Source organism: Phocoena phocoena, chromosome 3 (assembly GCF_963924675.1).
Source record: "Phocoena phocoena chromosome 3, mPhoPho1.1, whole genome shotgun sequence".
Lineage (NCBI taxonomy): Eukaryota > Metazoa > Chordata > Mammalia > Artiodactyla > Phocoenidae > Phocoena > Phocoena phocoena.
This window is the reverse complement of record NC_089221.1, coordinates 168,487,907-168,512,928: the sequence shown is the minus strand read 5'-3', so window position 1 is coordinate 168,512,928 and position 25,022 is coordinate 168,487,907. Positions and strand designations below refer to the sequence as shown.

The 25,022-nt window shown below is 51.9% G+C and overlaps 2 protein-coding genes across 2 annotated transcripts; both read right to left on the bottom strand.

Moving 5' to 3' along the window:
• Window positions 1-235: 235 nt before the first annotated feature.
• On the bottom strand, window positions 236-6,541 carry SLC25A41 (solute carrier family 25 member 41). Its single transcript, XM_065874242.1, is given in 11 exon segments — window positions 236-313; window positions 316-410; window positions 1,417-1,564; window positions 1,789-1,901; window positions 1,904-1,949; window positions 5,049-5,157; window positions 5,337-5,455; window positions 5,457-5,519; window positions 5,969-6,141; window positions 6,356-6,442; window positions 6,445-6,541. Coding segments are annotated over 11 exon segments (1,128 nt in total).
• Window positions 6,542-13,017: 6,476 nt separating this feature from the next.
• On the bottom strand, window positions 13,018-24,476 carry SLC25A23 (solute carrier family 25 member 23). The gene is made up of 10 exons (XM_065875470.1): window positions 24,321-24,476; window positions 23,114-23,240; window positions 22,454-22,541; window positions 22,091-22,202; window positions 20,595-20,753; window positions 20,357-20,509; window positions 20,046-20,153; window positions 18,754-18,921; window positions 14,206-14,356; window positions 13,018-13,202 (listed from the first exon to the last, which is right to left on the bottom strand). The coding sequence occupies exons 1-10, from the start codon at window positions 24,474-24,476 to the stop codon at window positions 13,018-13,020; spliced, it is 1,407 nt and encodes a 468-aa protein (XP_065731542.1).
• Between the last annotated feature and the right edge of the window lie 546 nt (window positions 24,477-25,022).

The window sequence follows — 25,022 nt, the reverse complement described above, 5'->3', positions numbered from 1 at the left end:
TCCATGGCATATGGGATCTTCCTGGACCAGGGATTGAACCCATGTCCCCTGCACTGGCAGGTGGATTCTTAAACTCTGAGCCACCAGGCAAGTCCCTCCAGGAATCTTCTGACCCAGGCCCCCAGCCTGCTTCTGACAAAAACCACCCTGGGTCCCAAGCCTGGAGGGTTCTTTGGGGCCAGGGGACACTGGATCCTCCTGTCCATTTCTGCCCAGGGTATGCCTAGTTCACTGCTTAAACGCCCAGGGTCTTCTTCATGGCTTCGTACACCACATAGCTGACGCCACCTGCTGGTAACACCTTCAGTAACGTGAGGGGGTCATACCTCGGTACAGCCCCGGGCAGCCCTGCTGGGCCAGGATCTGCCGGAAGACTCCACACATGGTGAGGTTCGAACCCTCCACGGTGTCTGCGGGGACAGAGGCAAGCTCAGAGCCTGGGCCAGAGATGACTGGGCATTCTGGTGGGGGGCGCGGGCTGGAAAGTTGGGGGGGTCAGTGAAGCCAGGAGCAAGGGGTCTGGGTGTCAGTTGGAAAGAAGTTTGGAAGACTTTTAGAGGAAATTGGTCAGTTTGGGGAGAGTGAGGGGCAGGAATTTTCAGATTGTTGTAGGGAACATCTTAGAAAACATTCCAATTTCTAAGATCTGCTAGAGATTTGGGGATTGTGCTAAGGGATAGTTTGGGGACATTTTCAAGATCAGGGTGCTGGGCTAAGGACCTGTTTGAGGATTTGTTTAGGGGTTTGAGAGCCCCTTTGGGGGGTGGTCACATCTGGGGAGTTCCCAGCATACTGCAGCAGGTGGTTATGAGTTTGGGGATGTCTCAGAGTCAGATTTGGCAAATTTAGAAACGGTTTGACTTCTGGAGTCAATTGAGGGCTGGGTCCGATGTGGAGAAGTTGGGAGGTCATTTGGGGAGTATATGTCTTGAGGTCAGTATGGGGGCCTGAGTCACATTCAAGGAGGTTTGTGGGAGTCATTTGGGAGCTGGTTGTTTGTTTTTGTTTTTGCGGTACGCGGGCCTCTCACTGCTGTGGCCTCTCCCGCCGCAGAGCGCAGGCTCCGGACGCGCTGGCTCAGCGGCCATGGCTCACGGGCCCAGCCACTCCACGGCATGTGGGATCCTCCCAGACTGGGGCACGAACACGTGTCCCCTGCATCAGCAGGCGGACTCCCAACCACTGCGCCACCAGGGAAGCCCTGGATGTTAGTTTTAGTGATGTGCAGGGTTAATTGAAGGGCTGAGATCAGATTTGGGGGTGAGTGTAAGTTTTGGTGGATTCAGGGGTCAGCAGAGGTGGCCAGGATCAGATATGGAGAGTTTAGGAGTCAGTTTGGGGCAGGGATGAGAAAGTTCAGAGAGCAGAGGCAAGGTGGGGAGGGGCATGCGAGGTCGCCTCTAGGGCCAGGCTGACCTTGGGCTTGCATCCTGGTGCGCACCGAAGTCAGTGGGTAACTGGCCATCTGGCCACAGGTTGTGGACAGTGTCACGGACGACAGACTGACCAGGCCACTGGGGTCCTCCATATCCCTCCCTGATTTCAGCCAGAGGCACCTGAGCATCTACAAGAGAAAAAGGACAGGAGAGGGACTTCCCTGGTGGGCCAGTGGTTAGGACCCCATACTTCCACTGCAGCGGCACGGGTTCGATCCCTGGTCAGGGAACTAAGGTCCCACATGCCACGTGGCCAAAAAAAAAAGAAGAAGAAGAAGAAAAGGCCAGGAGGAAGCTCTCTAAAGGCCTGGGTTCACGCCGCCCCTGACACCCCCCTCTGCGGGACCCACACCTCGTAGACAGCCAGGTCGGTGCAGGTGTAGGGAATGATGCCAAGCATCAGGTAGCCGCGGTAAAGGACACGGGTGCCCTCCTGCTCCACGATATGCCTGGCGCAGTCCAGCAGCCCTTGTACTGGCCAGTCTGGCACAGGGTCAGCCATGTCTTCAGCACCTGGGGAGGATGAGGAGTGAGGTGGCTTGTTTGATCTAATCCTCTCAGTGACCCCCAACTATGGCCACATGTCCCCATCTACACAGAAGGAAACTGCTCAGGAACGCACACAGCTGAGTTTCAAACTCAGATGCCTCGGCCTGTATGTGCTCTCAGCCCAAGAGGGTGAGGAAGGGACTTCCCTGGCGGTCCAGTGGTTAAGCTTCCGCACTTCCACCGCAGGGGACGCGGGTTCGATCCCTGGTCGGGGAACTAAGATCCCGCAGGCCGCGTGGTGTGGTCAAAAAATTAAAACAAAGGGTGAGGGAAGAGATGTGAGCCGGGTGGGGTCTGCCGCAGCTCTGCCCTAACGCCAGCCAACTGTAGTGCCATGCAAGTGTGGACCCCAGGTAGCCAGATCTGCCAATTTTCTGAAAGAAGCCAGTTACTGGAATTTTTATGAAATGCCCCAATATCAAAATATTGGCAGCTCTACAATTGTGCAAAAGACAGCACACCGAGTGTGGTAGGCAAAATTCTAAGGTGGTCCCCAAGATTTCCATCCCCCGATAGCATCATCTATTTAATGCCCTCCCTCCTGCCCTTGAGCTACTGAAGCCCGCCTGCCTAGAGACCTGTGAATGTGATGGGCTGTCACTCCCCTCGGTCAGGTTACATGATATGACAAAGCTGAAGGGATTTTGCAGATGTAATAAAGCCCCTAACCAGTTAAGTTAATCAAGAGAAATCGTCCTGGGTGGGCCTGACCCAATCAGGAGAGCCCTTTAAAAGAGAGTCTATTGCCGGAGACAGAAGGCGTCAGAGAGATTGGAAGCATCAGAAACACTCTTGGGTTGTGTCTTTTCTTTTTTTTTATGCCGTGCCACAGCTTGCAGGATCTTAGTTCCAGGGATCAAACCTGGCCCTTGGCAGTGAAAGTGCAGAGTTCTAACCACTGGACCATCAGGGAATTCCCTCAGGTTGGTCTCAAACAAGCAAACTGTTATGGAGAGGATCACATGGCAGGAAACAGTGGGTGGCCTCCAGGAGCTGAGGACCTCGGTCCTACAATCATAAGAAAATGAATCCCACCAACAACCAGGGAGTTTCGCAGAGGACTGCAAGCCTCAGATGGGTTCATTGGTAGCCCAATTGACACCTTGATTTCCACCTGATCAAACGCTGAGCAGAGGACCCGATTAGCCAGTGCCCAGACGTGACCCACAGAAACAACGAGATAATAAATCTGTATCATTTTAAGCTACCGAGTGCAGTAATTTCTTATGCAACAATCAAAACCAAAAACACTTCACAGATGCAAACTATTGTATACAGAATGGATAAACAGTAAGGTCCTGCTGTATATAGCACAGGGCACTATATTCAATGTCCTGTGATAAACCATAATGGAAAAGAATATGTATATATAAAAGAATGGGGACTTCCCTGGTGGCGCAGTGGTTAAGAATCCGCCTGCCGATGCAGGGGACACGGGTTCAATCCCTGGTCCAGGAAGATCCCACATGCTGTGGAGCAACTAAGCCCGTGCGCCGCAACTACTGAAGCCCACACGCCTAGAGCCCGTGCTCCGTAACGAGAAGACAGTGAGAAGCCCGCGTGCCGCAACAAAGAGTAGCCCCCTCTCGCCGCAACTAGAGAAAGCCCACGCGCAGCAATGAAGACCCAGAGCAGCCAAAAAAAAACCAAAAACAGAAAGAAACAACCAGACAAGGGCAAGAATTATGTGGAGAAAACTTTAAAAGACCATTAAAGGGCAAAAAAGGAGACTTGAACAAATGGAAATGTTCTCGGATATGTAGAACCGATATCATGTGGATGGCAATAATCTCTAAACTCAACTACGAATTGAACATCATGCCAGTAAAAAACAAATACCAGTAGGTGATTTTGTGTTCTGAACGAGGTGCATTGCTTCTGAAGTTTGAATGGAAAAACTCAACAGAGAATAGCTTGGAAAACTGATAAAGAAGAGAAGGGATGGAAAATAATAAGACATAATATCAAGTCTCAAAAATTAAACACGGGGCTGGGACTTCCCTTGTGGTCCAGTGGTTAAGACTCCACGCTTCCAGTGCAGTGGGTGCGGGTTCAATCCCTGGTCGGGGAATTAAGATCCCACATGCCACGTGGTGCAGCCAAAAAAAGAAAAAATGGTGGGGCAAAACTTCATAGACAGGGCTTCCCTGGTGGCACAGTGGTTGAGAGTCCGCCTGCCGATGCAGGGGACACGGGTTCGTGCCCCGGTCCGGGAAGATCCCACATGCCGCGGAGCGGCTGGGCCCGTGAGCCATGGCCACTGAGCCTGCGCGTCCGGAGCCTGTGCTCCGCAACGGGAGAGGCCACAACAGTGAGAGGCCCGCGTACCGCAAAAAAAAAAAAAAAAAAAAAAAAAAACTACATAGACAGTAACATGATCAGTGGTCCCCAAGGACTGGGGGAAGGAGGGAGGGGTTAATAGGTGTAGTACAGAGACTTTTTACGGCCGTGAAATTATTCTGTGTGATGCTATTATGGTGACTACTTGTCAAAACCCATAGCAAGTACAACATAAAGGGTGAACCCTGATGTCAACTCTGGGCTTTGGTTAATAATAATGTATCAATATTGGCTCATCAATTGTAACCAAAGTACAACCGAAATGCAAGATGTTAATGGTAGCGGAAACTCTGTATGTGCGAGAGGTATATGGAAACACTCTGTACATTCTGCTCAATTTTTCTGTAAACCTAAAACTGTGCCACAAAATAAAGTCTATTCATTAAAAAAAAAATTAAAAGATAGTAGTGCATGAAGAGACCCCAGAGCGACAAGAAGAGAAAGGTCAGAAATAAACCCAAATATATACAAATATAGGTAATTTACCCAATTTAGTAAATTACAATGATGGCGTCTTGGGTCATTGCTGGGGGAAAGGAGAGGACCCATTCAGTAAATAGTGTTGAGGTCAGCAGGTAGCCATCCGGAATACAAGTTTGATACGTATCTTACATGAAGAAGGAGAGGAGGAAGAGGGGGAGGGGGAGGGGGAGGGGAAGGAGGAAGCAGTAGCAGCTACCACCTCATCATGTTTCATCTTCTACGGGGCAGATATTCTCTTACCTCCATGGGGTCGATGAGCATCTGGGAAGTGGCCACAGCCAGGGAGCTGGCAAGGAGTCATTCCTGAAAGGGTGGTGACTCATGCACTCCGCAGAAGTAATTCTTAACACTGGGACAGGAGAGAGGAAAATGAGAGAATAACTAACCTTCCTTCCTTCCTGAAGCTCATCCAGGGGAAGAGGTCTGGGACCCGGAGGATGAACATATGTCTTGGATAAGGATCTGGGCCTTGGGGGTCGTGGGTACAGGAGAGGTGAGGGCTTGAGGGTGGGGATGGGAAAAGCAGACCATCCCCCCACCTGTTCAAAGACAGAGAACTTGATGGCATACTCCGGGGCGATCTTGAGTACGTTGATACCATTGCCCCTCCATAGCAAGCAGACACCACCACCCCCACCCCCACCCCGCCTCCTGGACCATGCTCCGTATACCTCCCAGCAAATTCATGAAATTTGTCTTGGAGGAGTAGACCTGGGGATACGGAGGCCCCTGGCCCTCTGAGGAAACCTCCACCCCATCTCCATCCCCATCCCAGCCTGGAGCTCAACCTCTCCTGTCTCCAGCTGCCCAACTCCAAACCTACCCGCTCCCATCCCCATTCCTTCTTCAATGCCTTCCTTCACTAGTCGTAGAATTCTCTAAAACGACCCAGACCCAAACCCAACACCTACTCACATTCCCATCTCATCCCTCATCTTCTCCTCCTCTCCAGTCCTATTTTGTCTTCAAAGACCCCATCCCCAGTTCTCTGATCCCCACCCCATCCTTGTCCCTGGTACCATCCTCTCAACTCCAACCCCTTTCCCCACCCCACCCTTTTACCTGTTTCCGGTTACACCCTCACCCCCATCCTGAACTCCATCAGCTCCACTTCCGCCCATCCCCATCCCAGCAGCTCCAGCGCCATGTTCCCCATGCACCTGCATGTACACCTTGGCACAGTCCAGAGGGGCCGTGCCCAGGTGAGACACCGCCCCAGCCATGGCTCCCGAGAGGAGAAACTTCCACAAGGCTCCCTGATTATCTACCTCCACGATAGCCATGGGGACCATCAGCCGCTCTCCAGTGTCCAGCACCTGCAGGACAGACCCGGCTCCCACCCCCACTCAGCCAGGCTGGAGCTCCTTCCCCAGACACATCTCCAGAACCCCCTCCCAGTCCAAGGCCTACCCGGTCCCCACTGCTTCAAGGTGGTATTCCATCCAGGTCTGCTGGGAGAGGAGCGGGCCATGCAGGGGTGTGGGCAGCGTAGCCTTCTCCCCCTGCAGTCCTGGCTGGAGGTTCTGGGAGGCCCATGGTGCCCAAACTCCGCTGCTGTGTTGGGAGATACTCCGGTTTGCTTTCAGGCACGTGCCCAAACACGTACCCATATACATGGGTACAGCCCAGGTTCAAGGAGCGGGGTGAGTTTTGGTGAGTAAGGACTTGACCCTCTTAAACAGGGTCTGGACCCTCGAGCAAGCCTTCTGACCTTCCTCAGGTTGGGCTCCCATGGCAGCTGGAGGGTCAGGACACTTAGGTTCAAATGCCTGGTGAGAAGTTTGCCCATCCAGCAACCATGTGGGAGGGACGCCTTGTAAATTTGGGTCCCAGGGGATGATGAGGTTACAAAGGCCCTTGTGAGCTCACTGCATATGAGACGGAGTGAGTGTCTCCCCGCCCACGAAAGGTCCACATCCCAACCCCTCTAAACATGTGAACGTGAAACATTACATGGCAAGGGGGAGGGGGTGGATTAAATTTGCAGATAGAATTCAGGTTCCTAATCAGCTGATGGGGAGATGGAAAGGTTGTTCTGGATTAACCACAGGGGCTCAATGTAATCTCACGAGTCCTTCAACAGGGAAGAGGGAGGCAGAACCATCAGTGTTAGAGGGACTGGTTGTGAGAAAGATTCCACTGGCCACTGCTGGCTTTGAGGATGGAGGAGGGGGCCACGAGCCATGGAATGCAGGTGGCCTTTAGAAGCTGGAAAAGACCAGTTAGCAGATTCTCCCCTGGAGCTTCCAGAAGGAGCCAGCCCTGCTGACAGCTAGATTGTAGCCCAGTGAGATCCGTGTCAGGCTTCTGACCTCCACAATAATATTTTAAGCCACCAAGTTTGTGTTCCTTTGTTACAACAGCCATAGGAAACTAACAAACTATGTATCGTTGTCATGGCAAGAGGAGGTGGAAGTGGGGGAGAATGGGAAGGCTCTGGAGCTCTGGGAGAGAGAGACACAGTTAGTCCCCGAAGTAAGACAGGCATAGGTTTGGAGTCAGATGGACCTGAGTTTGAATCCTAACTCAGACACTTCTTGCTGTGTGACCTTGCTTTTTTTTTTTAAAGAATCATCTTTTTTTTTTTTTTTAAATTTATTTATCTTTGGCTCCGTTGGGTCTTTGTTGCTGCACGCGGACTTTCTCTAGTTGCGGGGAGCGGGGGCTACTCTTCGTTGCGGTGCGCGGGCTTCTCATTGCGGCGGCTTCTCTTGCTGCGGAGCACGGGCTCTAGGGCGCGCAGGCTTCAGTAGTTGTGGCTCGCGGGCTCTAGAGCGCAGCCTCAGTAGTTGTGGCGCACGGGCTTAGTTGCTCCGTGGCATGTGAGATCCTCCCGGACCAGGGCTCGAACCCGTGTCCCCCGCATTGGCAGGCGGACTCTTAACCACTGCGCCACCAGGGAAGTCCCGGGGTACCTGCTTTACTTCTCTGAGCTTCAGTTTCCCCAGCTGGAAATTGGAAGTAATGAGTAACTCTACCAAATAGCGTTGTCATAGGATCCAATGAGAGTCTTTGTTGGGAGCATCTCCATCCTCAAAGTTGTTTGATCAAAACCCTTGAGGTCATCCTTGATTCCTCCCTTTCTCTCTTACACACAGTCTGTCACTAAATCCTGTGGGCTTAACCTTCAAAGTATATCCAGAATTTGGCTGCTTCTTACCATGTACGTGGCCACCACCTTGGTCCAGCCCCATCGTCGCTCACATGGACCAGTGCAGTGGCCATCACCCAAGTTCCCCCAGCTCCTGCCCTCGCCCTTCACAGTCTGTCCTCCCCTCAGCAGCCATCAGAGGGCGCCTGTGAGCACCTGAGTCAGGTCCCGCCCTTCTCTGCCCACAGCCCTGTAGGCTCCACCTCCCGTGGGTAAAAGCCCCAGTTCTCCCCTTGGCCCAGAAGGCCCTGCAGGACCTGCCATGTCCTCTCTCTGTCCTCACCTCCTCCTTCTCTCCCCATCACTCACGCTGGCCTCATGGGCCTCCTTGTTGTTCCTCCAACACACCCAGGCCCGGTACTACCCCAGGACCTTTACACTGGCTGTTTACTCTGTCTTACGTGCTTTTCCCTAGACATTCCCATGACTCCTTTTTTTATTTTTTATTTTTGGCCATGCTGCGTGAATTGTGGGATCTTAGTTCCCCAACAAGGGATGGAACCCAGGCCATGGCAGTGAAGGCACCAAGTCCTAACCACTGGACCACCAGGGAATTCCCAAATCTTTTTTTTTTAAACCATCTTTAAATCTTTCTCCAAGCATCACCTTCTCCCTGACGCCTTCTCTGACCACTCTACTTAAAATTTAAACTCAATCCTGCAGTATTTCTCATCCCCCTTCCCTTCTTTGTTTTTCTCTGTAACACTTTTACTATCTACACTGCTACATATTCACTCACTTGTGTTATTTCTTCATCTCTCCCCACTGGAATATAGGGTCTATGAGAGCAGAGATCTTTGTTTGTTTCATTCACTTCTGCATCCCATGTCCAGAACTGGATCTGGCATAAAGTAAGTGTTCAGCACATATATACATTAAGGGGGGCTTAGCACAGAGTGAGGGTACATAGTACTTGCTTAATAAATGTAAGTTCTTTTCTCTTTAAAGATGTCAGTGGACATCTTTAAAGTGTGGGTGGGGAAACTGAGGCTTAGAAAGGGGAAAGCAGCCTGTCTGATGTCACACTGCATGTCAGCAGAGCCTCCTAAATCCCAAACACAGTGTAACGGTTTAAAAGAATGTGGACAATGTATAACAGCAACTGACATAATGTTTAGGTCAACTACACTGCAAAAACAAACAAATGCAGAGAAAAAGAGATCAGATTCTTGGTTACCAGAGGCAGGGAGTGGGAAGAGTGGGAATTGGATGAACGTGGTCAAAAGGTACAAACTTCCAATTATAAGATAAATAAGTATGAAGGATGTAATGTACACATGATAAATATAGTTAACACAGCTGTATGCTGTATATGAAAGAGAGTAAATCCTGAGTTCTCAAGAAACATTTTTTTCTATTTCTTTAATTTTTAATGAGATAATTTTTAATATGAGATGATGGATATTCACTAAACTTATTGTGATAATCAATTCAGTATGCGTGTAAATCAAATCATTATGTTGCACACCTTAAACTTTTTTTTTTTGTGCTGTATGTCAATTATATCTCAACAAAACTGGAAGAAAAAAAAGAGTGTGGACAAGAAAATGAATGTTAACAGGCACAATTAAATCAAATGAAGTGGTAATACTCAGTGCTGGCATGGCTGCATTAAAACTGGTAATGCTAATTCCTTGTTGGTGGCTGTGTATATTGCATACAATTTTTCCAGTGACATGACCCTGAGATAGTCATATCCTTTGACCCAGAAATCCCACTTCTGGGCATTGATCATTAATTCAAAGGAAGTAGAAATACAAAATAGTTAGCAAGGTTTGATCCCTTATCTGGGTGTGTGAAAAATCATATCTCTGTATGTGTATATGTATCAGTTAGCTACTGCTGCATAACAAATAACCCCCCTCCCCAAACATAGCAGCTTAAAACATGAACAAGATGGTAGCTTCAATGTCTTTTTTTTTTTTCTTTTCTTTTTTTTTTTTTTTTTTGCGGTACGTGGGCCTCTCACTGTTGTGGCCTCTCTCGTTGCGGAGCACAGGCTCCGGATGCGGAGGCTCAGCGGCCATGGCTCACGGGCCTAGCCGCTCCGCAGCGTGTGGGATCTTCCCGGACCGGGGCACGAACCCGTGTACCCTGCATCGGCAGGCGGACTCTCAACCACTGCGCCACCAGGGAAGCCCTCAATGTCTTTTATAACCTAATTCTGGAAGTAATATACCATCACTTCTGCTGTATTCCCTTGGTCCTACAGACCTGCCTTGGTACAATGACAGAGGAGATTACACAAGAATGTGAACACCAAGAGTCAAAGATCATAGGGGGACATCTTAGAGAATGACGCTCACAGTCCACATAGGAAAAAGTTTGATCACGTGAAGACAGGCAGAAATTGGAATGATGGGTCTAACATCCAAGAACACCAAGGGGTGTGGGCAGCCACCAGAAGTTAGGAACAGGCACGAACAGATCCTTGCCTGGAGTCTTCAGAGGGAAAATGGCCCTGCCAACACCTTGGTTTTTGACTTCAACCCCCCATAACTGTTAGAGAATAAATTTCTGTTGTCTTTCATTTATGATAGCCAAAAGGTGGAAACAACCCCAGTGTCCATCAACGGATGAATGGATAAACAAAATATGGTCCCTCCATAAAATAGAATATTATTCAGCCTTAAAAATGAAGGAGATTCTGACACCTGCTACAACATGGAGGAAACTTGGGGACATGATGCTCAGTGAAATAAACCAGACACAAAAGGGTAAATACTGCATGATTCCAGTTCTAAGAGGTCCCTTGAGGAGTCACATCCATAGCGACAGCAGGTAGATGGTGGGGGCTAGGGGCTGGGGGAGGGGATGGGGAGTCAGTGTTTAATGGGGCAGAGTTTCAGTTTGGGGAGATGAGAAAGTCCTGGAGGTGGATGGTGGGGATGGTTGTACGACAATGTGAATAGACTTAATGCCACAAAACTGTACACTTAAAATGGTAAATCTTATGTAACGTGTATTTTACCACAATAGAAAGATATTTTTAAAAATTTTGTTGTTTTAAGCCCCTTGTTCGTGGTAACTTTTTAAGCAGCCCAAGGAAAAGTACAAACTTGTGTAATTACAAAAAATACAGGAAAAATTAGGAGTGCTCTTGAATGTGGACCTTCCCCCACACCCACTTTACAGATGTGGAAACTGAGGCTCACGGAGTCATTTCCTGGTCTCCCGCAACAATGTATGATGGAAGTCGGCCCATGTCCCTTCCCTGTGGGCGGTATGAGGTGGTCCCACATCCACCCCACCCCCTTTCAGTAAAAAACACAATGAAAGAGCTTAGAAAATGTATTCCTTTGTTCTTTTCCTTTGAAATAACACACACAGGCAGGGAGGTGGGGAGTGGTGTAGGTGGGGGAGGTGGAAGCATTGTGGGGGGTCATCCTGTCACCCCAAAATCCAAGTTCTTCTTTTACAGTCCTTTAATGGGGTTCCCCAAGGACTTGGAAGGAATGGAGAGAGGGGTCCCCCAATAAGCCTAAGCTCAGGATCCAAATATAAAGTGCAGAATATACAGGGTGGGGGTACTGGGAATTAGGGCGGATGGAATGTCTGCTCCTCTCCGGTAGAAAAATAGACCTGGAATGAATTTGGGGGGCTGGGGAGTTTGGGGTTTGTTTTGCATCCTTGGATGCTTGGGTTTAGGGAAGCTGCTTCTGGCTTCCAACTCTGAAGTCTGGGGAGGGGCTGGCAGTGCTGGGAGATGTGTGCGGTCCCCTTAATGTGTCCCCAGCCTTGGATTGCCTCCTTGCCAGCCCCTAAGAAAGAGCGACTGGGTCCTCCAAAGGGACCCAGGCTCTGGGGGTTGTTATCAGCCTAGACAGTGGGAAGGGGGTGTGAGACATGGTCCTGCTGGGGGAGTATTTGAGAGAGAAGTTTCCCTGCAGTCCAGGCTTTGCTGGGGAGGTAGGGGGTCCAGTGTCTGTGCAGGGCCTGGGAGAGGCATCTTCTCCCCTTGTGGCCGGCATGAGACATGTCAGGACAGTGGACAAGTCCCATGGGTTTTCAAGCCGGGAGGCCAGGACCTGGGTTTCCTGGAGGCTCCGTAGACTATGGGGTTTGTGCCATGTGGGGAGAGGTCTCCGGGCTCTGGTGTGTGTCTGGGACGGGGGTGCGTGGGATCCAGGACACTGATTGGCCTATTGGGAGCTAGACTGAGGGGGGGGGGCCGTCTGAGCGTTCCAGATCTAGTGCTTGGGAGGACTTGGGTCAGAAACCAGGAGTTAAGGGGTTGGCATCCAGTGCCTGGAGGTGGTAGGGTCTGCCTCTTATGGATGAGGTTTTAGTACCCAGTGCCTGCAGTGAAGGGATTTGGGGTCCAACAGCTGTAGTCGTCAGCACCCGCTCCTCTGCCATTGGGCTCTCACGACTGTGGTCTGAGGAGTGAGGATCTGGTGGGTCGGGGCTTGGAAAGCTGGGATCCGGTGGTTGAGGGTATAATGGTTGAAATGTGGGGATCCGGGAGTCGAAGCAGAGGGATCCAGGACCCAGGGTCGAGGTAAAGGGATTCAGGAATCCAGTGGCTGGATGGAGGGGGTCTGAGATCCAGTGGTTGGGGCCCCGGGACCTAGGCATTGCACTGTCAGGATCCGGTGCGCTGAGGTTTCTTGATATCCAGAATCCAGTGGCCAAGCTTGGAGATCCAGGACTTGAAGCATGGGGATCTAGGATCTGGCAGTGGATCTAGGATCCAGTACTGCCTGAGGACACTGGATTTGGTGCCTGAGGCAGCTGGGGTCTGGGAGCTTAGATACATGGTATGTGCTGCTGTGGTCGGGGTATCAGGATCCATTAGCTGGGTTGCGGGGGATCCAGTGTTTACGATGTGGAGGTCCAGGACTCAGTACGTGTTGGGGGAGAGGGAAACGTGGGATCCAGTGGCTGGGATGTGGGGATGCAGGACCCAGTGGATGAAGTGTGGGGATCCTGTGGTCTGAATGCGTGGGGAGGGGGACCTGGGATCCACTGGCTGGGCCCTCGGTCTCCAGTGGCCGAGGTGTGGGGGATGTCACGATGGAGGTGAGGGATCTGGGGGAGGGGTGGGCTCTGGGTCCCTCACCTGGACGTGACCCCCAGGGCCTGCTTCATGTTCTCGTAGACCACGTAGGAGATGCTCACGGCTGGGATAACCTTCATGAAGTTGGGGGCAATGCCCCGGTAGAGGCCCCGCACGCCCTCCTGGGACAGGATGTGACGGAGCAGACCCAGCATGGACAGCTGGGGGGCTCCCTCGATGGAGGCTGGTAGGGGGTGGGGAGGCCAGGTAAGGCCAAAGGTCCCCCTCTCGCTTCCCCCTCCCCCCCTCCCCCCCAGGGCTGGGCCAGGTGGCAACTGCAGCAGGAGGGAGGAAGGTTAGACTAACAGTGGGACCTACCACTCAGAGTCGGGACTTCTACTGGCCTTGGAATTGGCTGCTCATCTCTTCACCCCAATCTGGAGGCCCCAAGTTTGGGGATGACTAGAAACAGATCAGCTATGTGTGGAGGGGGAGGTGGAAGAGGGCACAGAAATTTTCTCTTCCGGGAACTCAATTCCTTCTCCCTTTTCCCAGCTAACTCTTACTCAACCTTCCAACCTCCATTCCAAACCAGCTCTTCAGGGGAGCCCTCCTTGGCACTCCAGTCTAAGTCCAGCTTTTCCTTCTCCCCTTTATTCAACCCTAAATCCATACTTCATTGTGGAATGATTTATTCACCATCTTCCTTCCTCTCCAGCTTGGGAGCTCTTTGAGGGTGGAGGACCACATCTGTCTTATGCACGGATGACCCCCGGCAAAAACCACAAAACACAAATGCTAAAATCCCCGAGGAAATTCTCAAAAAAGATTCAGGGATAGTAGCGGGAAAAGAAAAGAAAAAAGAACCTCAAAAGAGCAATACAGAGAAATACAGTAAAACAATCGTAGCCTGGCCCTTCTCCTCCTTTTGACCTCACTATATCCCAGCCTTGCAAATTAGAACCCAAGTTACCAGCTGGGAAAGCTGCCTCCCCAGCTGAGATGGCTAGGATGCTCTTCCGGCACTGGCTGTATCTGTTCTCCTACTTAGGGTAAAGGGCTCCCATCCCAATGTCACAAAAGGGTAAACTGAGGCCCAGAGAAAAGTAGGGACTTTAGTCAAGGCCATCAAAATCCAGGAGGATCCCAGCCCAGGACCCTGCCTTCTCACGGGAAGGAGCTGGGGATGGGAAGGTGGACCCAAGTCGTGAGACCTTCCCTACCTCCTCCTCCCACCCAGGCCTCACCTTGGGCCTGCATGCGGGTCCGGACCAGGGCCAGGGGGTAACTGGCTATCTGGCCACACGTGCTGGAAATGGTGCCGCAGGCCAGGAGCACGAGGATGCCCGGGTCAGCCGAGTCGTGGCTATACTGCTGGAGCCACCGGTTCTTCAGGGTCTGGCAGGGGTGGAAAAGGGAGGAGGGTGGGTTGGAGGTGGGCGACACCAGGACCCTGGCTCCAGCGGTCCTGCTGGCTGGCTTCTGTATCCCGTGATGGCTGGTGTTAGCCAAGCATTTTACCTGCACGCTCTCACTCAAACCTCACCTAAACCCTCTCTGGTATGTGGAATAACAGCCCCCCCCACTGTTCCTGCCTTAATCCCTGGAGTCTGTGAATATGGTACCTTCCGTGGCAAAAGGGACTTTGCAGATGGGATTAAGGATCTGGAGACGGGAGATTATCCCAGGATATCCAGGGGGGTCCGATGTCATCACGAGTCTCCTTGTAAGAGTCAGAGAAGGAGATGTGATGACAGAAACAGAGATGAGAGAGAGACAGAGAGAGAGATCTCGGGGAGGGGGGATGGAGATGCTATGCTGTTGGCCTTGAAGATGGAGAAGGGGCCATTAGCCAAGGAACATGGGCACTGCTGGAAACTGGAAAATGTAAGGAAACGGATTCTCCCGTAGAGCCTCCAAAAGGAAAGCAGCCTGCTGACACCTTGATTTTAGCCCAGTAAGATGCATTTTGGATTTCTGACCTTCATAACTGTGAGATAATAAGTTTGTGATGTTTTAAACCACAGTTTGTGCTCATTTGTTACAGCAGCCATTGGAAACTCATACAGTCTCCAAGGTGGCCACCCTGCCCCTTACCCCTTACCACTTCAGCTCAAACCTGCCGACTCCAATGGCCAAGCATCCATGGCTCAGCCTGAGGATTTTATCTGGTCCCAGGCAAGGCTGCTCTAAGCACATAGGAACAGGTGGGCAGTGCTGGGAAATTAGCACCCTCAGAAGCAACCTTCAAATGATGACTGACTTGGTGTATCAATACCCCAGCTCCCTTGCCTCTCTGATGGGGGAATGTTCTACACTTTCTCCCGGAGGTCCCCACCAGGACTGAGCTCCACCTGTCTGCTGTGGTATCTTGCTTGATAATGCACTGTTATGGGTTTAAATGAATCCCCCACCAAAAAAAAAAAAAAAAAAAGATGTGTTGGGGTCTTAACCTTAGAATATGACCTTATTTGGAAAAAGGGTCTTTGCAGAGATAATGCATTAAGATGAGGTCATACTGGAGTAGGGTGGGCCCTTAACCCAATATGATTGGGGTCCGTAGAAGAAGAGGAGAAGAAGAAAAAGGACCCATAGGGGAGAAGACAGTCATGGCAACAGAGGCAGAGACTGGAGTGATGCGTCCACAAGCCAAGGAATGCCAAGGACTGCTGGCAAAGGCCAGAAGCTGGGAAGAGGCAAGGAAGGATACCTCCTACAGATTTCAGAGGAAGCATGGCCCTATTGACCCCTTGATTTTGGACTTCTAACCTCCAGAACTGTGACAACAAATTTCTGTTGTTTTAAGTCACCCAGCTTGTGGCACTTTGTGAGGGCAGCCCTAGGAAACTAATACTAAAGCATGATACTTTTTGGTTGCCTTCCCTTCCCTGTCTTACTACTTCCCCCCAAAACCACTTGCCCCCCCATCCCTGCTTCTGGAAGACCTCCAACTAAGACAAGTACCACTACAATTCCCATTTTATTGATGAGAAACTGAGGCTCAACAGAAGTTACTTGCCCAAAGCCACAAGATAAAGGTGACAATCAACATTCAGAGCCACCCCCAAGTCCAGAGCTGTGCCCTTGGCCAATCCCTTCTGAAGCCTTCTGTGAGGCCTCTGTAAATCCAGGATCTTCTTTTTGGCCTTGGGACTGGAATTGCTCATAGGTTTCATTTCCTAAGTCAATTCCAGTGCATTGGTAATGGCTGCCTGGAACTGTGTTGAGAGGGACTCAGTGCTGTGATGGATTGGTGATGTCTGGCCTGGGCATGGAAGGGGCAAATGAGAATCGTTTACCATTACTGCCTTTGCAATTTTAATAGCCGCCTTTTGGGGGTGGAGCTGCATTTGCCAAATAGGTGTTTTTAAGAGCAGTTCTGTGAAAAAGAGGTTCTGATGACTGGAAAAGTATGGCTAACACTGGGCTTAAAAAAAAAAGGGTAAATCACTTTTCTGCAGGACTTCTCAGAGCCTTTAAGGGGCTAATTTAGATCTTGAAATGCCAAGAGGGCACAGGGCTTTTCAAACTTCTTAGACCTCTGAAATCCCTTTTGGGGTGAAGAATGAATGAACTAAGGCTGCAGAATAAGGTCTTATTTCTGCTCATGACTCTGAATGGCTCCCTATCACATTTAGGAGAAACCCAAACTCATGATCAATTGAGTCCTTGCTGACTCTTCAGCTCCCTCTAGCCACTCAAGACTTCCACTCCTCAACAACAAAACAATCTCATCAAAAAATGGGCAGAAGACCTAAACAGACATTTCTCCAAAGAAGACATTTAAGATGGTCCACAGGCATGTAAAAAGATGCTCAGTGTCGCTAATTATTAGAGAAATGTAAATCAAAACTGTAATGAGGTATCACCTCACACTGGTCAGGATGGCCATCGTTCAAAAGTCTACAAATAATAAATGCTGGAGAGGGTGTGGAGAAAAGGGAACCCCCCTACACTGTTGGTGGGAATGTAAATTGGTGCAGCCACTATGGAAAACAGTATGGAGGTTCCTTAAAAAACTAAAAATAGAGTTGCCATATGATCCAGCAATCCCATTCCTGGGCATATATCTGGATAAAACTATGATTCGAAAAGATACATGCACCCTTATGTTCATAGCAGCACTATTTACAATAGCCAAGACATGGAAACAACCTAAATGTTCCTTGCCAGATGAATGGATAAAGAAGATGTGGTACATATATACAGTGGAATAGTACTCAGCCATAAAAAAGCATGAAACATTGCCACTTGCAGCAACATGGATGGACCTAGACATTGTCATACTAAGTGAAGGAAGTCAGAGAGAGACAAATACCGTAAGATAGCACTTATATGTGGACTCTAAAAGATGGCACAGATGAACTTACCTACAAAACAGAAACAGACTCACAGACATAGAGACCAGACTTACGGTTACCAAAGGGGAAAGTCGGGGTGGGGAGGGATAAATTGGGAGTTTGGGATCAGCTGATATATACCACTATATATAAGATAGATAAACAAGAAGGTCCTACTGTATAGCACAGGGAACTATACTCAATGTCTTGTGATTAACCATAATGGAAAAAAAAAAAAAAGACTTCCATTCCTCCAATAGGCCATATTCATTCCTGCTTCTGGACCTTGGCATTGGCTGTGCCCTTGTTCACATTCCCTCCTTGATATATTTTCAACTCATCACTCCAACACCACCTCTCAGAGACATTCCTAGACACGCCCCCCTCCTGCCCATGGCTACTTTCGATTGCACGTCTTGTTTATTATCTTCTGAGAACACTTCAGGATCTGCAATTACTTACTTGCTGGTTGACTTGACTCCTGTGTTCATTGGAGGGGTGTCCCGGGAGGACAAGAATTATGTTGTACTCCCTGAATGCGGCAGCCAGCACAGTACCCAGAACACATGGATGCTGAGGACACAGTTGCTAAGTGAACGGGTGAATGAGTGAATGCGTGAAAAAATGAACGAACGAATGAATGAAGCCTTGTCTCACTTGGCTCCGTAGACACTAGGTGCTGGTAGGGCAGGTACGGGTACGGATGGCAGGTACCGGGGATCTTAGATCAGGACCAGCTACGTCATTTGCGGGGTCCAGTGCGAAATAAAAATATGTGAGGTCCCTTGTTCAAAGATTATTAAGAATTTCAAGAGGGTGACAGCAAAGCATTCAACCAAGTGTGGAGCCCTTCTGAGTTGGTGACTCTACAGGTTGCCTACCCATGAAGCTGGGCTGGATACAACGATTGGGGGTGGGGGGATGCCTGGGAACTTCAGAGGCTGTGCTAATTGGGAGAACCTGGTGATCCCACCAGGAGAAGGGAAAGGCAATGGATGAGGTCCCTGGAAGAGAAACAGCAAAAACTCCCAGTTCCTGCTTCTCCTGATAAAGGCCCCGAGATGCTGGTCACGGGGTATGGATTTTATGGTGGCGGCAATGACTGAAATGGCCTTGAAGACGATATTGGCCTGGAGATGGAGGTGCGTCTGACCCACGTTTTGGGGGGGATGGGCATCTTTGAAGCTCATCTTCGCCTGCTCCCACGTTTCTGTGGGAGCTAGAGTGGTCCCCGACTTTCACATGTCCTGAGACCCGGGAAGGCCAAAGTACAGATGGAAGGTTCTTGCGGTGGGAAGCGCAAGAGTGGCGGGGCAGGTGGGGAGGTCCAATGTCTGAAGGAGTTCCCCAGAATCCCAAGGCCCACAGTGCTTTGCTTCTCCACCCCTAGCTATGGAGGTCAACTGAGCCAGCCCCACAGGAAGGACAGATCCCAGAGAAGGGAGGACCACAGACCTCGTAGACGGCCAGGTCGATGCCTGCGTAGGGGATGATGCCCAGCACGTTGGGCAGGTAGCCGCGGTAGAAGGCTCGGGGCCCTTCTCGCTCCAGGATCCGCCACGCACAGTCCAGCAGCCCCTTATACTGGCCCGTCCGGCGAAGGGTCAGCCGTGTCTTCAGTACCTGGGGAGAAGCCGGTTATCCCTGGAAAAGCTGCCTTCGGAATCACTACATCCAGGAATGAAGACACTTCGAAATTGTACCTCCTAGATGGAGATACCCTGAGAATAACTGAATTAAAAGAACCACTTGTGGGACTTCCCTGGTGGTCCAGTAGCTGGGACCCTGCACTTCCCTTGCGGGGGGCATGGCTTCGATCACTGGTCGGGGAATTAAGATACTGCATGCTGCTTGGCGTGGCCAAAAAAATAAATAAATAAATAAAAATATAAATAAGTAGAAGAACCACTTGCTCTAGAATCTTCTTCTACCCCCAAACTCTATACCTACAAACTGGTTACGCCTATCAGACTTGCACGCACTGTTGTCTCCCAATATCTTGTTACTTTCTCCCTTATCTATAGAAACTGCTCTTTTCAGCAAGAATACAGCCTCTAGAAATAAAGACTACATTTCTCAGTTTCCCTAGGCACGTAGCCACGTGACTGAGTCCTAGCTGATGAAACAGATGGTGAAGAGGTATGCAAGGCTGTCAGAAAGCATCCTTAAAGGCAGGGAGGTGTTCCTTCCTCTGTTCCTCCTTCTTGGCTGGAGCATGGATGCTGTGACTGGAGCACAGCAGTCATTTTAGTCCATGAGGTGGGTGCCACATGCTGAGGTGGTAGAACAAGATAGAGGGAAGGAACCTGGGTCTCTAACACTCTGAAGCCACCAGACCATCCCTGAACTGCTCACCTCCGGACTTCACTTATGTGATTTGAGTTTTCCGTCACTCAGAATCCTAAGTGATGCCTGGCACAATCTGAAACTTGAAATGATTTCTCCAAAAGTGGTTTCACCTAGAAATGATTCCCTTGGGGACAAGCATCATGGAAACCAGTATCCTTCGATGCGTCATATCCATAAAGGGCTGCACCCCACAACTGTTATTTAAACAGCTAAACCAACACTACTGTGATACCCAGACCAGCTACACATGAAAGAGCATTGCTCTAATGAGCTACAGTCTGAATCAAGAAGAAGCAAAGTTATAATCCCAATGCTTATCCCACCTTGGAGTGAAATGGTTATTGCAGGCCCACCCCCAGCCCTGCAACGGAGCCTCTGCTAGGGCCCCTCCTTCTCACCTCCATGGGGTAAATGATGGTTTGGGCTGTGGCACCAGCCAGGGAGCCAGCCACAAAGCGCTCCTGCACATGCAGTGTCTCCTGCTGCCCCCAGATGGCCCGCTTGATCTGAGAGGGAGACACAGAGGTGGCGGGACCTCAGGGGTTGGGCCTTCAGTGCACCTGGACCTTCCCTCTACTGTCCTCCTCCTGGGCGCATCCCGAAGGGGAGCAGATGCCCACTCCTGGGGACCTGCAGACATTCCGCACCCCCAGGCCAATCCTGCAAAGCCTCCTGTCCGTAGCCCACGCCTCCCCCTGCCTGCCCCCACCTGCTCATAGGCCATGAACTTGATTGCCGACTCAGGTGCAATCTTGAGCACGTTGATCCCGTTGCCACGCCACAGGGAGCGCACGCCCCCCTCTTGGATCATGCTCCATAGGCCTCCCAGGATGTTCAGTTGGTTGGTCTTGGAGGCGTGAACCTGGGTGGGAAGACCAGGTGGCTCTGGGGACCCCTCCAGGGGTCCAGGCCTAGGGAAGGGGGTGGGTCTCTCCAGGGCCCCTCACCTGCATGAAGACCTTGAGGCGGTCCAGGGGGGCTGTGCCCGTCCGGGACACGGCACCTGCCATCGCACCCGCCACCAGCTGCTTCCACCACACGCCCGTCAGCTTCTCCTGCTCCGAGAACTCATCCGGGACAGTCAGGCACTCGCCAATGTCCAGGACCTGGGGATGCAGAGGCTGGGGGTGTCATGCCCCAGTGGGGCTGGGGGGATGCAACTCTGCCCTAAACTGGGGCGTCTCCCCCATGAATCCCAGGGTACCCAGCAATGAATCCCAGTCCACCAGTGAATCTCACTTGGAGAGCCCGAGATCTCTCTTGGACCCCTACCAGATCCAGCCCTGCAGTCTCCACAAAAGATAATAACATCCTTCCTGGGGATCTCCACCAAATCCCATCAAAGCATCCTATTCAAGTCTCTACCCCACAGGGGACTTCCCTGGTGGTCCAGTGGTTAAGACTCCATGCTTCCACTGCAGGGGGCCCGGGTTCGATCCCTGGTTGGGGAACTAAGATCCCACATGCCGCGTGGTGTGGCCAAAAATAAATAAATAAAAGAGAATATATATATTATGGGAATTCCCTGGCGGTCCAGTGGCGAGGGCTCTGCGCTTCCACTGCAGGGGGCACAGGTTCGATCCCTGATCAGGGAACTAAGATCCTGCATGCCGTGCAGCATGGCCAAAAAAACAAAACAAAACAAAAAAAACCCCAAACAACAACGACAAAACAAACAAGCCCCTGACCCATAAAGATCCCTCTGGAGCCAATCGGATCCCTCCAAAGGATCCCAAGGGTCTCCCACGTAAGAATTCCAGAAGATACCTCCAGGGCCACACAAGATCCTACCAGGGACTTCCTATATATGGAGCCCAGCAGATCCCTCCTGGGGGTCTCACCAGATGCCCAGGGGTCTCCCCCACAGAGATCATCCCCCCTCTAGCATCCTTCACCTGCAGACTTCTTAACCAAGCCCCTCATGGGTCCCCCAGGGTGGGAATCTCTGGACCTCCCAAGAGGATCTCAGCAGGTCGCATGGATGGACCCCTCGAGATGCCATCAGTCAAGGATTCCCACCCGGGAAATGGCAATCCAGAGCGCTTCCTCCCTCCCAAGTTCCAGTAGATCACGTGAGACCCTCTGAAGACAGTGGCTTCCTAACTTGTCTTTTCAGCAGCGGAATCCTTTATTGAGGGGAATAGAAACCAGCAGAAAGAGAGCCATGTGGTTGAGGGTGGGAGACCAGATGCCCCATCTGGTGAGCCCTTTCTTCCCTGAACCCCCAGAGGCCCCACAGTAAGTCTGAAGGGTCCCCATGAGCTGGCAGAGACCTCCCCAAATGGGTCCCGGGAGCCCCAGATGGAGGAAGAGGAGAGCAGAGCCTCATCCCTCGGCTGCTCCCAGTGGGCTCCTCCTTCTAGAGTCCTGAGCCAGCCCCTCCCCCCATGCCCTGGGGAAGAGGGCCCGACCACCAGGCTGGGACAGCCGCCCCCCACCTCACCGTGGAATGCTTCCAGAAATACAGCACATCTTCCACATTCTCCAGCGAGTGCAACAGGAAGTGGTCACGCCATTCCTGCCAGTCAATGGTCATGGTGTCATCACGGTCCATGCTGCGGGGGGAGGGGTACAGGTGGGACAGAATCAGTGCCTGGGTCCAGGGGTGAGCTGACCTGTGGATTTGGGGGGTAGACTGAGCTCCCCATTTTACAGAGGGGGAAACTGAGGTTCAGAGAGGGGAAGCAACTGGGCCAAGATCTCAGCTCCACTGCCTTGGGATTGGATCTGAGGCTCAGAGGCTCAAGGTGGCTGAGGGGTCTTGGGGACCTGAGTTACCTGGGATTCTGGACACCCCGCTACTCACCTGTGCAGGATTTTCTCTGCCTGCTCCAGCGAGATGGAAATGCCCAGAGCTCGGAAACTCTGCTGGATCTCAGAGACGTCGATATGACCTGGGGAGGGGGCCCGAGGTGGGGAAGTGTGTGTGTAGGGACCCCAAGACGGAGGACCAGGACAGCTTGGAATGGGGATACTGAAGAAGACCAGAGGATCCAGGAACCCAAGGTGAGGTTTGTGGCGGGTTGCGGGGGGTCCTTGACCCACTGGGATCAGAGGGGTAGAACTGGGCCATATTGGGGGGGTCTTCTGTTTGATGAATGAATGAAGGATTGAATCCAGGGATAATTATGGGGGTCCCTATGCCACAGGGGGTTGAGAGGCAATATTGGACACCCAGAAAAAGCAATGGGGGTGTCTCTGTCTCATAGGGAATCCAGGAGCAATATGGGGGGATCTTTGTCCCACAGAAAAATAAGACTAATAAATAATAGTGTCCCACTCCAGAAGGAAAAGGAGGTGGGATAGGCCGGCTGGGCCCCAAACCACCTAGCTGGGGGTGAAGAGAGCTCCCAAAATAGCCTGTGAGTCATCAGGGAGAAGCGGCCCTCCCTCCTCCTCCTAGCACTGCCAGTTCTAACCCCGTTGGCATCTCCAGGGCCCCCACAGCCCCATCCCTGGGCCTTACCATCCTGATTCCGGTCCAGACTGTGGAACAGAAGTAGCAGGCGCTGTTCCCGCTCCTGCAGATAGAGGATAAACTCCTCCAGGTCAAGGCCACCATCTGAGTCAGCATCACCCTCAGGGGAGATGCCCTGGAAGGGGGGAAGGGACAGAAGGAGCTCTGGGAAGCTGCTCCCCCAATCTGGAGGAGGCAAGACAAGCTTATGCCCCAGGAACCCAGGTCCCCCTCCCCCAGCCCTGCACCTAGAGGACCAGGGCGGGGAAGTCACCCCTTCCCTTGATCATCTCTTTCCTCAATAAGATACCCAAGGCCAAGGTAGGTCTGTGAGGTGGACAGTGGTTGTCCAGTTTTCCTGGTGAGCAAAATGAGGCTCTCCAAGGTCAAGTCACTTGTTCAAGGTTACAGAGCTGGGAAGTGAGTAGGTGGACTTGGGCTCTTGTCTCTGAAAGCCTGTCCTTCCAGGTGTCTCTTATATGAACTTGTCCACATGGCAGTTTCAAGAGCTCTCCCTGGAGACAGCACTGGGCAATGTGGGGCAATGACATCCACACTGAACATCTGCAGGGCCTCTGTTTTCCCATCTGTAAAGTGGGAGGTTGACTGGAGGTCTCAGGGTGCTATGGAGACAGTCCAGTGGCATCTGGGCCTCCAGGTGTGGGGGGACACATGCACGGGCTTGGGGTCAAGTTCCTGCTTTGATAGGTGCATCCCCAGCTGAGGGTGGCATCGGATAGGATTGGGTCCTTGGCTGGGACAGCCTGGGGCATAGAGCCAAGCCCAGGAAAGGACAGGGAAGGGAAGGTAAACATAGAGGCTGGGGAGGGTGTGTCTCCTGGAGGTGGGTGCAGGCCTTGTGTCTCGGGTTGTGCAAAGAGTTCAGAGAAGGGTGTGTCCCGGGCAGTGGGCAGGAAAGCGCACGCGGCCCCATTCCCAGGCAGACATCCCTCACCCCGAGGGAGGAGGGGAACGGGTTTGGCAGCCGAAACTGCAGGCCTGGGGCCTCGGTGGTCCTGTCTTGAGCGCGCCCATTAGGCCCGGACACGGGCGGGCAGGGGGGAAGGGAACAAGGACGCCCAAGCTAGGAACGGGTCCTGGAGAACAGCCACAGGCAGTCCCGGGCTGCTCCCGGCGCTCCATTCAGCGGCTCGGGTTACCCTGCGCGGGCTGGGCTCCAGCGCCACGAGCCAGGAGGGGGTCCCTGCAAGGGTACCTGTTGTGCTCCGCGGTCCGGGCTGCCCCCGCCCAGCCGGGCCAGTCCCTGGCGCAACTCGTGGACGTCCAGGCGACCATCCTTGTTACTGTCCAGCTCCTCGAAGAGGCGACCCCAGCGCTCACGCCGCTCCGCATCGCCCGGGCCCCCCCGCATGGCGCCCGCCCCGGGGGGCCAGCTTCGTGGCCACTGCCACCGCAGCCTCCGCGCTGTCTGCCCGGCTCTGGCACTTGTAGGAAGCGGTGACTGCTAGCCGTCGCCGCCCGCGCCAGAACTTGCGTCTCCTCCGCATTGGGTGGGGGAGGGGATGGGGGCGGAGCTGGGGGGGCGTGTCAGGGATGCTCTCTTATTAGCACAATCTAGGGAGCAACCACGTTCATTCTGGGAAGGGGGGTTCGAGAGATCAATGATCTCAGGTCTGGTTTCAGAGTTCCGTTTCTGCGTGCCTCAGTTTACCCTCTGCCCAAGGGGACGAGGTAGGGAGATGTCAGGGATTGGGTTACATAATCCCTTTCCACTTGACCTCCCTCCTCTACTAATCCTCCTCAGGAACTAAAGTTCTCGGTTTCCCTAGACGTACTCAGAACCAATTCTGTGCCATCTAGCCCTGCAACAGCCCGCCCGCTCATTTCACATTGCCTAAGCGGCCACAGAAGCAGAAAAATCAAATGCTCTCCCTCCATGTTTTCTTCCTGCCCGCGC

Bases quoted from the DNA above. Each gene is read 5' to 3' on its own strand.
- SLC25A23 (XM_065875470.1), bottom strand. From the start codon at position 24,476: ATGCGGGGGGGCCCGGGCGATGCGGAGCGGCGTGAGCGCTGGGGTCGC. The intron at 23,241-24,320 runs GTACCCTTGCAG...CCCCCCTTCCAG, and splicing joins CGGACCGCGGAGCACAACAG to GGCATCTCCCCTGAGGGTGA. The intron at 22,542-23,113 runs GTAAGGCCCAGG...CCCCCTCCCCAG, and splicing joins TCTGGACCGGAATCAGGATG to GTCATATCGACGTCTCTGAG.